Consider the following 14055-nt stretch of genomic DNA (forward strand, 5'->3'; position numbering starts at 1 on the left):
ATAGACTGATAACAAAAGATGAATACAAGTCATGTGTATACATTTTTTTTGGCACCCTCAGTATATTTTTCCTTATTGGATTCCCATTGTCATTTAGTGCCTTTTTATTTATGGATTTCTTTTGAGTAATTGCTCTGTGTGTTGGCCCTGGCAATTCTCAATGGTTTGTATTTGCAGGAGACATTGGTATGGAGCTTTTGGAATCAACTGGGGCAGGGCAGGGAGTCGAGCTGTCATTCCCTCGGTTTTACCCTGATTTTTCTCTGGCAGAGCCTTTTGGTCACATCATGTGCTATTGACAGTGCCTTGAGCAAGAGGAAGGATTTGGCTTCTGAGCAATTGCGTAAACACAGTATAACCTGGAGCTTAAAACCCAAGGTTTGAGCAGAACTGGCCTCTAGATAGGGCAGGCAACTAGGCTTTTTGTAGCCATCACCGCCAGCTGCACGGTGGAGCTGAGTGATACTAATTTCACCTATTCATGCTTAATCATTGATACCCTGTAAACTGAGTGCTCTTTTTTTTCTTTTTTCAAAGGATCAGGCTTCCTAGAGTAAATGAATCTGGTCACGTGAAGCAGCCTCCGCTATATGAAAAAAAAAAAAAAAAAAAAAAAAAAAAAAAATCCACCATCCCAAACCCCAGGCTGTTAAAACCTGATGTTTTCTGTTGTCGGGAGAAGGGTGTTTCTGCTATAAATGAAAGACATGACAGGGGGTATTTCGAAGCTTTGTTTTGGTTATTGTCGGCTCTGCCAACAAGTAACATCTGTATTTATTTTCCAAACTCCCCCAATAGCTGATTTGCGTCTGTTTAGTTCGCCGAGTAACATTTCATTTCCTGACTTTATAGGTTGCTATAAAATCCATTCGTAAGGACAAAATTAAGGATGAACAAGACATGGTTCACATCAGACGAGAGATTGAGATCATGTCATCCCTCAACCATCCTCATATCATCAGTATTTATGAAGGTCAGTGATTTTTTTTTTTCACCCCCGTATCGGTTACCATTTCTCATACCATGGGGCGTGCCAAGATTTTTAGGTAATTGCCCTTCTGGGCAGGAGCCAAGTATATTTTTCCTCATGATGCAAAAATAGATGAGTGTTATCTTTTATTTGGTTACCTTGAATGCAACCAGACACACGTATCACGGCTCAATTTGGTCATAAAATATCTTCCATCTTCCCAGTTCCTTGGCGGTTGCTAAGCAACCTGCCTATGGAAAGCCAGTATGAGATAGTGTGATTTCTGAAAAATGGCAGTTTGTTGGGTGACCAAGTGACGGAGGATACATTGTAAATGTCATGCTCCAAAGCTGATGCTAGGGGTTGGGTGGTGTCACAAGTGACTCAAAGTTAGGCTCGTAGAGTGAGGAATTACCTTTGAGCAGGTCCAGGAAACTTCGAGAAAGAAGAAGGATCTGTTGATGCAACAGATGCTTGCTTTACCAATGGAGTCCCTTGTAGTTGGTGTTTGTGGAAGGGTGGAGTGGGGGGAAGCTTGTAAAAATGCCCATGCTTTAACTCTTTGGTTTCTCCTGGGAAGAAATGGAGAGTATTAACTTCCCACAGCATATCATTTTTTTGAAATGTCCTGGAAAACAATTATACAAACAATATATTTACTGCAGAAATGATTAAAATACAAATGTAAAAATTAAAATATAATTTCTATTCTAGCTCCTACTTTGATAAATAGCTTTCTATGCATATTTATATTTTTATCTACTGCTCTACATCTGTATGCAGTCTTTATTCAAAGTTAGCTCATACTGTTTATACTGTTTTTTCAGCTTGATTTCTTTTTCCATTTTTTTATACTATGCATCTCTTCCTATATCAGTAAATATTCCCTTATAAGGACATTTTAAAAGGCTTTATAGTATTCCATTTATGGAAATACCATAACGTATGGACTCTAATTCCTTTTGTCAAACATTTAAGTTGTTTCAAATTTCTGGTTATTATAAATAGTGCTTTAGTGACCCTCCTTGGACATCATTTTTACATTCATTTCTGATTATTTTCTTATGAAAAATACTAAGTCTTGGACTTCCCTGGTCAGAGTGTTTGTCCAGAATAGTTTTTAATGTATGATTGAGTCAGAAAAAGGAACCTAGTTTTAATTTCTGGCCTGATTATAAGAAGTTACACAGTCAGGGCTAAGAGAAAACCAGATGGTAACTCTCGAGTCTTTCTGATATTTAAAATTCTCCTTCTTCTGGTTCCCTGCTGATTTTCGCTCCTCACCCAGAAGTGAATGTTGGTAATACCGTTTGTCTTGATTCTTCTAAAGCTCATTTTTGGAGTTCTTGGGGATAGGATTTTTAAGGGAAAGTTTCATTCATTCAGTCATCTCTTCATTCCACAAACATCTCTTGCAGTGATTCTCAAAGTGCCTGTCTCTGGACGGGCAGCCCCAGCATACATTGGGATTGTTAGAAATGCAGATTTCCGGGCCTTCCCCAGGACCTGCTCAGTCAGCATCTCTGGGGGTGGGACCCAGCCTTCTGTGTTTTAACAGCTTGGGCACCACGGATCGACTGAGTGCCTACTTCTTGTTATGCACTGCGAGAAACACGGTTAGACATTTAAAGAGGAACACGCTGTGGATTTCATGATCAAGAAGTGATGCCAGGTGTGATAGAAAACGTATTACGGGGATGTATACACAACATGTTCTGGGACCATGGAGGCCTGGGGGTTGGAAGTTTTCATTGGAGCTGTGCTGTGTGGCATCCGGGCTGGGCCTTGGAAGAGTTTTTGTGAAGAAAAATTGGCAAAAGGAGAATTTCGGGCTGACAAAACAAATCTGAATCTGCCTGGCGAATGAGGGAAATTAGAAGTTAGAAGTGAGTAGCGATACAAAACGCCGGAGGAGAGTCAGTTTTATTAAATTCTGAGTGTTCTTGCTGCATGTGGCCCGTTTATTATGGAAACCGGAAGGCAGTAGTGATGGATGAGACGTGTATGGCGTAGACTGGGGTGGTCCTCGTGCTCTGGGAGCACTTCTGTGTTTGGGATTTCTTGGCCTAGAGCAGGAGCCTTCTTTATCAGGAAGGCAGAGAGGCTGTTCTCACAGCAAAGTCCCAGGTTCTTCCTTTGGGAGGCGTCTGTGGTAGCTGAAGGCTGCCATAGAGAAGCCTGACTTCACTAGCCTTGTGCCCTCTTTGGCCTTGGGAATCCTACTCACTGAATGGGGAACAGGAATTTGTCTCCCTTCCAAGCGAAGGCCAGCGATGAACCTTGAAGGAAGAACATTGTATTACCAAGGTCAGACAACTGGCCTCAGTCCAGCCCCTGCTGGAGGCTTCAAGATGAAGAGAAACCCTTGCTTAGAACTTTAAAGATGGGTACCAGCGTGAATTAAAGTTCTTTGGGAGACTGGAAATAATTTCCATCAAGGCCTCAGGTGGGAGCTTGGGCCTCCATTCGTCTCAGTTCATAAAACCCTAGGAATTGGTTTTAGGGAGTCAGGAAAGGAGTTCGAGTTCTCACGTCAGGCAGTCTTGGGTGTCAGTCCCAAATCCTCCACTGTGGCCTAGACACAAGACTTTGGGAAAGATGGCGGGCCTCCCAGTGCCTCAGTAACTGCACCAGTAAAATTGGGATAACCGTCCTACCTCTCTCAGGGTTGTCTGTAGGGTTAAATGAGATGATACATGGGCTAGTAAGCTCAAAAAAGAGAATTAGTTTGAAAACACTGTAATCATCATAAGTGGTTCTTAACCTGGGGTTCACTGGCAAGGGTGTTTCATGACTGAGCTGCAGGGGGTCTGTTAATCCTCTGAAATCGTATATCCCTACATTGTAGAATACAGAAGCCGCTAGCCACAGATGGGTATTTCAAATTAATTGAAATGAAAAAGTTAAAAATTCAGTTCCTCAGTCGCATTAGCCACATTTCAAGTGCGCATCAGCCACCGTGTCTAGTGGCTGCCATATTGGACATTGTAGATATAGAACCTTTCCATCATTGCAGGATAGGACCGTGCTGGTATCTAATGTTGTATGTGGTAAGTGTGTGGGTTATTTCTTTTTCTGGGGAGAGAGTGCATAGCTTTCATCAGACTCTTAGGTTAAAAAAAAATCCCCACTGCCATCAGGAGTACCATACAAATAAAAGGTATTGTTTTCACCCAGAAAACCCCCAGGGACCTAAATGTGGCCCCTTTTTCTTTTTAATTTCTTAGGGATGTATAGCTTCTGTTTTGTTCTCGTTCCCTTCTCCCACGCAAGTTCCGTTTCTCCCACATCCACTAAATTACTGTGCGGGAGGGCAGCTCCCCTCCCCCTCCCAGGGTTAGGAGCAGGAGATCGCCATGCGCTGTTCCAGCTCCAACACCTCCACCTGTGACCCCACAAGCCCCAGACTTTACCTGCTTTGGTGCCTAGGACCCCAAGACCCCACTCTGAAATTGAAGTTAGCTATCCTGATGTCATCAGTAGAATTCTGCGTAGTTGACAAAGCTCTCCCACATCTAGTCTCATTTGATCCCCACAGCAAATCTGTGTGGTGGGCAGCCCAGGTGCTCCCATTTTGCAGTTGTGGAAACAGGCTCTAGAAGGTTAATGGTTTGCTGGGTGTATTAGTTTGCTAGGGCGGCCACAACCAAGTGCCACAGATTGGGTGGCTTAAACAATAGAAATGTATTGTCTCACAGTTCTGGAGGCTAAAAGTCCAAGATCAAGGTGTCAGCAGGATTGCTTTCTGCTAAGACCTCTTGGCTTGTAGATGGCCATCTTCTCCCTGTGTCTTCACATCATCTTCCCTCTGTACAGGTCTGCGTAGAAATTTCCCCTTTTGATAAGGACACCAGTCGTACTGGATTAGGGCCCACTCTAATGACCTCATTTAACCTTAATTATTTTTTCAAAGGCCCTTTATCCATATAGGGTCACGTTCTGAGGTATTAGGAGTCAGCACTTTAGCATATGAATTTTGGGGGAATCCAATTCAGCTCATGACACTTGGGTGTCACAGCTAGTGGTGGTCTTGGGCCACAGGTCCCCTGACCCCATTTGTTTTTTACCTCTGGCAGGCCTCAGCCCTTTATTTCTGACCTTGGGTCTTGTTTAGCTGGCTCTGCAGCCCACCTCTCTGCCCCAGGCATTCCCCTCAGACTGGCCTTCTCTGTCCTTTTCAACCCCGGGACCCTGAGGTGGCAGCAGTGGTGGTGGGATCTGAGTTTGTGATAGGGGCTGGTCTCTCTGCCCCTCACAGAGTGAAAGGGAACCTTCTCTCTGGAAGCTGATTGGTTGTTTGACAGGCCAATCAAGAGCCTTAGCTGAGTGCGGAAATACATTAATTTGCTTAATGAAAAATCAATGCCAAGACATCTAAGTGGGTGTTTGGCTGTTAGCCAAGTGAATAGAAGCTATTAAAGAAATTTATAATTTCTTTTTCAACAATGACCTTTATGATTTAAAACACACATACACACACACACACACACACCAGCAGCAACAATAAGAACAGCAACATGACAAAGCAGTGATGCACCTACCCTGTATGTTTAGGAACTTCAGGCTTCCATGACAGGAAGGCACCATCTTGGTCTGTATTATCTGGTGATATTGAGTTACTAGTTTCAGAGAAAGTTATTCATTCATTAAAAAAAAAAAAAAATACTAAGTAAGTGCTTAATACTCGTATGTACCAGGTCCTGTTCTAGGCTCTAGGAATCCAGGGCTGAACAAGACAAACTCTGGCCCCATGGAGCTGCCATTCAGTGAGTAGACAAGTGGACAGATAAGGGATTTTTGAGCTGAGACCTGAATGGAGCAGGGATTGAGTCCTTCAAAGACCTGGCATTCCAGGCAAAGGGAACAGTATGTACAAATGCTCAGAAGAGGGAAGGAGGTTGTGTTGGAGACGTGACAGAGGGCTTGCAAGGCTGAGGGGATGAGTGAGTAGGATGGTGTCAGGGGAGACTCAGATCTTGATTACAATGGCTAAAGGAGGGAGTGTGGATTGTACACCAAGAATGAGGGCAAGCCATTGGTTTTGATGAGAGAGCCTTTTAAAATTTACACTCTCAAATAATAATAGCGAGGAGTTGTTGAGTGTTTACCCTGTGCTAGAAAGAGCATATGTGTGATCTCATTTAATCCTTACATCCATGATATACACACTATTAACATCCCTGTTTTATGGTAAGGAAAATTTAGTTTTTCCCAAGGTTACGTCAGCTAATAGGTGGTGGGACTGAGAGTCAAAGCCAATCAGGGACACTCCGAAGCTGGTGCTCCTAAAACTGACCAAGCCATCTGGTGGTCTGTGGTGACCCCTAATTGGGGGCATTGTCCTAGACCTCGTGATGCAGAGAATTTCTGCCTGTCACAGAGGTTGCTGTCTTAAATATGTAGGAGCATTAAACCCCAACTCTGTGGGTATTTTAGAAAATATTTCTGCATACATCTCAGGAAGAAGTTTGGGGTCCGAATCCAGTACACTCCTCGGGCAAGTGTTTTCTACATGAAAGTCCATGGAAGTGTAAGTTATTATATATTATTCATAATACCTGCAGGCCCATAAAATCTGGGACCTCACTGATTCAACGCTGCTGTTCACCAAGTCTCAAAAAGAATTCCTTTCAAATGTTTCTTGAACCGGACCCTGGGGTTACTCTCCTGTTGACCGAGGGGGGATGGTGATTAACCCTCAAATCTGTTAACTCTGTGTCAACACAAACCAGAACTGGCTTGTAATGCTAAGTCAAATAAAAGAGGATGGAAATACCCCTTCCAGTTGTGATACTGGGTAACCTAATTGAGAGAAAAAGGAAGAAATCTCTGGCACCATCTCAGAGCTGGACCCCTGTTTTCAGTCAAAGGAATTCCATTCGCTCAGCGGGGAGGTAATTGACAATATAGAAAGAGCAGCTGAAAAGGAAGTGGTGCCCGCCAGAGCTTTCAACGTGGTTGCCGAGGATGGAAGAGATAAAAACAGTTTTTGCCTAAGGTTCTGATTTCAGGATCGGAGTTCAAACATCAAAGGCATGTTGTCTCACCCCCATTTCCCCTTTGAAAGCCTAGGAGACCCAATCTGCACAATCATGAGAATGAACATCTTGCCACACTTTAGGGAACCTTAGCACCCCATCTGGTAACCGTCCTGCAGGTAAAAGCGAAAAGGCGGGGGAGTGGGGGAGATTGGGCCTGTGCCTTCACTTTTATGCCCTTGGTTTTTGTTCCTGGATATCTCTCTTCCTGGCCCTGCAAGATTACATCTCTTTATTGGCCCTTTGCATTGTGATATGCTAGAACTGGCCACCCCTTTCAGCATGGCTCCTATCTGGGACAAAGTAGGAAGCCTAGTTGGCATTTGTCAGCTGTGATCTCTTGCCTTAGGAAGAGTTTCTCCAACTTAAAATAACAAACCCAAGTAAACAAACATGACTTCTTTGATAAGCACGTGAGTCTTATGCCCTTGCCCTGGGAGCCTTAAACCTTCTGCCTACGAGAAGACATAAACGATTCTGTATTCTAGAAAATTCTCCAAATTCCTACCATAAAGACACTTTGGATGAGTTTACAATCAGTCAAAAGCTCCTCCCATCTTTCTAGAAGTATGCATTACAATATGCTTTTTCAAGCTACCTGTGCCTCCTAAGGTTCTAATAAATCTTTCTGGAGGGGGATATTGTTCTTGCCTCCTGGTGAAAAAACACACTGCTCTAAACATCCAGCCAGAGATACAGAGGAGAAACTAAGACAGGTTCTGTGGAAAAGCCCACAGCTGTTAATCTGGATTGTGTGCTTCAGGCTTGAATGACAGTGCATTCTACCTTTGCCTTCTCCTTCCCCTTCACTTGTGGCCAGGGGCAGTGGGGCCAGTGCAAGATGTTTCCATAAGACCCAGCAGAGGTTCTGGAGTCAGAAACTATTGCTGCCCCTGGAAAGTAACCCCTTGAGAATGGCAGGACCTTGATAAACTGCCTAATACTGCATTCGAGTAGCGGTTCTGGTTCTCAGAGAGTGGTCCAGGAGCCAGCTACCTGAATATCACCTGCCCCGCCCCCCCATCTGAATCCGAACCTCCCGGGGTGGGGCCCAGTGTTCCCATGCACTCTCAAGCTTGAGAACCACTTGTATTTGAGAAACCCTTGCTCAGGAGGTAAGAAACCAAAGCAGGGCTGCATTGCTAGCATCAGTTATTTAAAAATACCTGCAGTGGAAGCAGTTTACCTTGTTCTTCTCAGGCTCAAGTGTCCTAGTTCAGGTTTCTCAGGCAGCAAGCAAATCTTGATTTAGGCCAAATGCAAGGGTGGCTGAACTGATCTACTAAGGTTTGTTGGTCATTAATACTAGCCACTGTTTTCATTCATTCACTCACTCCCTATTTAATCATTTATTCAATCATTCATTCCTTTAACAAAAATTTATAGAGCACTTATGTCCCAGACACTGCTCTGGTAGGGTGAGTATATACAGAGGGTGCCCAAAAGATTACACACATTTTAAGGAAGGAAAAAACTGTATTAAAATTACACTGATGGCAACCACTTTGAGCACCTCTTGTAATTGCAGAAGTCAAACGTGACTTGTATTCATCTTTGGTTATCGGTATATATTAAGTATTTCTATTTTAATAGTTTTTTCCTTTCTTAAAATGTGTATACATCTTTTTGGCACCCTTTGTATTTATTGTCCAAATATGCTTGGATTTGAATGAGCCAATGGCTTTGCCAATTGCTACTGCGTGACCTTGAGCTAGTGACTTAACCTCTTTGAGTCTCAGTTGTCTTATCTATAAAATGGGACCAATAGCCAGTTACTTTATAGATAAGGTTGTGAAGATTAACTCAGATAATGAATAGAATTGCTAAGCACAGTTCTGGGTACATGCTCAATAAATATTATTCCTCTTGCGATCGATCTTTAGGGCTCTGAGAGGTCCTTTCAGGCTGGAGTAGAAACTTCTATTGGGAGGTGCTCGAAGAGAAGGGTGAAGCCAAATTGCCTAGATCCATGGCTCCGAGTGCTGGATACACATTAGAATCTCATGGGGCAGTTATAAAAAATACTGGTGTCTTGGCCTCACCCCTCGGGATTCAGATTTAATTGGGCAGGCTGAGAAATATGGACCTAATCTTGCAACTAAGGGGAAATGAGAGTTGTGCTCTAGAAACTCATCTCGGTCTGACCATTTGTCATCAGTGAATTCCAGGGAAGAACGAGTATCTGGCAGCAGTCACCAGCGAGCAGTGAGTGATACCTTTGGGCTGGGACTTACTTACTTCGCTGTTTGGTTGCTGCCCTCATCAGGGACTCAGAGCCCCGTGAAACAGTTTGTTGAACTTGGCAAAGTGGTGTATTATGCTTGTGTTTACTCTTTTGAACCCATGGCAAATTGCTGAGCCTTTTAACACACTCCCTTTGCTGCCAGATTCACAAGTTCCACATGAAGTCTCTGCAGACTGGATCCAAGTGAAGAACTCACCCCCTGTTAATAACACAGCACCAGAGAGCTTTCTTCACTTTTAATCACATGAATGAGCTCTTCAGTTGTGAGTCTGTCCAGCCACGTTTCTAATGAGTTTCCTATTAAGTTAGCTATTTGACCTTCCAGTGTATTATTTTCATTGTTTTCATTTGATTACACCCAAGTCATTTTTCTAGAGGCTGGAGATTAGAAATAAAACAACTAACAACGAATGCTACTCCCTGCTTGTCCTGCCTCGCCCTCGTGGGTTTCCTGGAATTCAATATTTCTAGTGCCTCAGATAATACCACTTGTACTTGAAGCTAATTTTTCAAGGGGGAAAAAATGGAACTGTGTTGTCGTTTAATATGTAGGGTCTTTGGAGATTGACGGGGAGGGCTCTGTTACCTTGCCCCAGGCAATCAACAGCATGCACTTCGGAAGGCGCCTAGAGTAGAGAAGAGGGTCTACCGTCCACCCTGATTCCTGACAGTGGGTTCATTGCTTAGGTACGGCTCTGAGTTTCAGAGCTGTGCTTTGGAGCCCCACTTGGGACTGAGGAATGGATGGGCCCTAGTGAAGAGAGTTGGGCTTGCCTCTATCTGGGGCTTTGCTGGCTTTGAGTTTCAGTTTACTGTCTCTTCCATTCTCCCACCTCCCTCCTGTCCCTCTAGGGCACAAATGTAATCTCAGGCACAGAGTCTGCCAATACATATCTTTAATCATCCTGGATTTGATCCAGGCATGTCTTCATTTGTTCTCCTTTCTGACACTGAGACTGGCGGCCTAATAATAACAGGCTAACACTTAAAAGAGTGCTCGCTACTATGTCCTGTGATCATCTTTACAATGAGGATACATAGTCTTCATATTAACAGATGAAGAAACTGAGGCACGGAAAGTTTAAGTAACTTGCCAAGGTCACTCAGCTGGTAAGTGGCAGAGCCTGGATTTGAACCCAGGTGTCTTGGCTCTGGGAGTCGGCCTCTTAAGCACTCCGCTCTGTTGCCCAATGAGGGGGACTGGAATTTAGAGTTGACAAGATACTCCTGAGCCATACATGGTGGGTCTAGCAGTGGCTACATGTAGAGGTATGATAATCACAGGCCTGGCTTTTCCACTACCTGGTGTTAAGGGTGTGATGAGCCCCTGTAGGGAGGGGAAGACTAAGGCTGTGTTCCCGGGATGGGGATTTCTACCCTCTTCATTGCCCCAATTCGGGGAGCATGCTTTTGTTCAGAAGTTCGCTGTGTGCCAAGTACAAGAGCCTTAGCTTTTATCCTGGGATGCTTCTGAGACGTTCTGATCAATTGTCTGTGCTCTCTCAGATTCAGGATTGTGTGAGCGAGTGTGTGTGTGTGTGTGTGTGTGTGTGTGTGTGTGACAAAGGCTGAGACCGCAATAGAGGGAATGAATGATCAGGGAGTCTGTGGGCACAGCTGATGAGTGTGTGGTGATGGTTGACTGAGCCCATTACCTGAGACCTCTGCTTGTGTTCATGGAAATGCCCCAGGGATGGTGGTGGAAGGAGGGTGGAGCCCAATGGCTGGTAAAACGTGGTGCCCTTGAGCCCGTCTCCCATGCAACTTCTCTCCCTATCCTGGCCAGGTCCCCTGCCCTCTTAGGACTTCATTTTGGGCCCCCAAATAACAGTAATGATCTTAGCAGGGATTCACGGTTCTTGGTAAACCTTCTTGCTATCCCCTCTTCTGCAGGTAGCTTGTACACTTTCTTACCATTTCTTCTGCCTTCTGTGGCATCCACTGCTGGCAGTGGGTGGCCTGGTTGGCTATGGTTTTCCTTGGGCATGCCAACCAACATCCAGAAAGAGTTTTGGTTTAAGAAAAGACAATTAGCGAACTAAAGTACCTTTCATTGTTCAACCCAGGAAATACATTGAGTCAACTCTGACCAACTCAGGGACAGTGGGAGAGCTGCCAGTCCAGTTTAATTTTCTCACTCTCACTGCCCTAGACTTTCAGACTTAAAGGCTCAGAGGACCATTTTGTGAAGCTGTGAGCCCATGAGGTGTTTGAAATTTAGTTCTGGGGAGGAAACTCTTGAAGAATGAATCGTGTATTGACTAAGTGACCTAATTAGGTTGCAGATAATTCTTGCAAAGGAAAGATCACTCCATTTCTGAGATGGAAAATAAGCTACTTTCTGTGAGGATTCTACTGACCTTTAATAAAAGAGCACCCCTGAGGAACAGAACGGTACTTCTGTCTGAGGTTTTAGGGAAGTAATAAAAATGCTGCCATGTGGGGAGGCAACACCATGGAAGGAATGGCAGCATCCTGGAACTAATTTAGGAGATGGAGTTGATGGAAGGCAGAGGTATGAAGAGAATTCGGACTGGTTCACTCTAGGCCCTTGGCCTTCTTGCTTAAAACCCACAAACTAATCTTCCTTTCTTGAGGTTACATGTAAACCAGAAAGATATCCTCCGTTTTTCATAACCTGCTCTTCACAGCGCATCCTGTAAATCAGTTTCCACCCTCTCCTCAAGCCCATTTTCTTCCTAAATGCTCTCCTATCTTTGGCTCTAAAGTGGCTGGTGGATGATGGTTAAAAATCGCAAGATCTCCTCACTCATCAGCGTTTCTCCCAGGCCAGAGCATTGTTTTTATAATATGCATTTTCTCAAGTTATTTGAGTTGTGTTATTAACCCCGAGGGCAACAGAAGGGAATCGTTAGGAGTTGGGTAATTAGCGTGGTTGTGAAAGCCAGACAAATCAGAAGGCAGAACTGGACTGTCAAACTGAACATCTGATGAAATTCAGAATTAATTTGGAGAAGTAGCTGTTGCTGTAGCAACCAGTCCCCGCTTTCCTTTGAAATGGAAAATAAACAGAAAACAAGAAAAATAATTCAAGTTAGTGTCTGGGAAGAAGGGCCTTCTGGAGGACAGTAGAAGAAAATGAAGAGAGTTTGGCTATTTTAGGATATGCTGAAACAATGGTAAAACCCTCTCATGCAAACAAAACCCAAGTTATTTGTGATGGTTCTGTTCTACGCTTGTTTTCTCTAGGAATCTTTTCAGGCCCATTCAAGTTACCTCACCGTTCTTTCTTTCTGATCATTTAGGCATTTAAAGCCTGTATCGTACAGGTGAGCACTTGATTTATAAATACTAAGTTTATTCAACTGGATGGCAACTCCTCAAGGACCACGACTGTGCCTTAATACTACATTCATATCCGCTTTAACACATAGCAAAATGCTCACATAAATGCTTCAGATAGGCTGATAAAGAGCATTTTCAGAAAAGGTAGTGATGTTGGTTCTCTTTAAGGACGGAGACTCTTTATTGAGTATTATGTAAGGAGAGTAAGCGGATGTTGAAGGAAAGCAGTGGGGACTTGTGGCAAGAATACAAGCTCTTGAATCTCACAAATTTGGGATCAAATCCTTACTGGGTATCTGCCTAACAGAAATGCATAAAAAGACACCCACAAGCACAGTCACTGCAATACTGTTTATAATGACCCTCACCTGGAAACAACCCAAATGTCTCTCAGCAGTAGGGCAGATAACTGCAGCACGATACAGTGGCCAGATGGAGTACTCTACAGCAATGAGGGTGAACAGGCTCTGACCACATAGAACAACATGGATTATTCTTACAAATGCAACGATAAGCTAATGAAGCCAAACACAAAAGAATGTCTACACCGCACGATTCCATTTTTTAGAAAACTTGAAATCTAGAACTAATCTATGATATTGGCTTCTATTTATCATAGTCATGATTGATATTGGCATATAAATACACACACATACACACACACACACACACACACACACACACACACACACACACACACTTGGGGAGATGGACAGTGACAGAAAGAGGACATGGGGGGTGCTTGCAGGGTGCTGGCCATATTGTTCCTTGATCCAAGTGCTGGTTCCCTATTTATGAAGTAGGAATAGCATTAATACCTATCTCGTAGGATTGTTAGTATCAAATGTGACCATCCATGGCGTGTAGTAATTGGTCAGTAAGTGTTAGCAATTGTTATGAGTAAGCCTCCTAGGGAAGGTCTCACTGTCTGAGAAGGTTTTCAGGGAGAAATAAGCCCTGGACTATTTCATAGGTCCTGCATGCTACCCTGTCCTTTGTGCCATCTATTTATTGTTCTTGACAATGTGTAGTCGTGGGTCTGACTCCTTCTGCAGAGCTCCCTGTGGGCAGTCAAGGCCTCTGTGTTGCGTTCGTGGCCTGCTTCTTCTTTCTCGTCTCTGAATCCCCATCACCTGCCACCTACTGGCAGTTCCGCTTATGGTGGTCCTCACTCACGTCACCCCTTCTGCCAGGCCTGCCTTTCCTCCCCTCGTTAACCTCGTAAAGACTTCCTTCAGTATCCCCAGTGCCATCCACATAGTGGGTACTGCATAAACATTTGTTGCTGCACTAAAAACCCAGATCTGCACCAAATAGACATGAACCCCAGTGCTGTGGGCTGATTCCAGCTGAGGTAAGTTTCTATTCAGGGCTTTCATTTTCCTGGTAGGCCTGGCATGGCAAGGGCCATAGTTTTCCTCACCACTCTGGAGCCACTGGGCTTCTGGGTAAAACTGCTTGGCCAAGAGACACAGGCTTTCATTTTTTAGAAAGGA

At 44.0% G+C, this 14055-nt stretch overlaps 1 protein-coding gene across 1 annotated transcript in view; it reads left to right on the plus strand.

Annotated features, from left to right (window-relative positions):
* Positions 1-14055, plus strand: part of NUAK1 (NUAK family kinase 1) — a 73929-nt gene that overhangs the window by 32410 nt on the left and 27464 nt on the right. The window contains exon 2 of the mRNA XM_019728450.3: positions 853-973. Coding sequence (XP_019584009.3) covers positions 853-973 — 121 coding nt within the window. The remainder of the gene's footprint in view (positions 1-852; positions 974-14055) is intronic.

The sequence above is a fragment of the Rhinolophus sinicus genome, chromosome 1 (assembly GCF_057876585.1).
Source record: "Rhinolophus sinicus isolate RSI-liver-muscle chromosome 1, RSI-T2T, whole genome shotgun sequence".
NCBI lineage: Eukaryota > Metazoa > Chordata > Mammalia > Chiroptera > Rhinolophidae > Rhinolophus > Rhinolophus sinicus.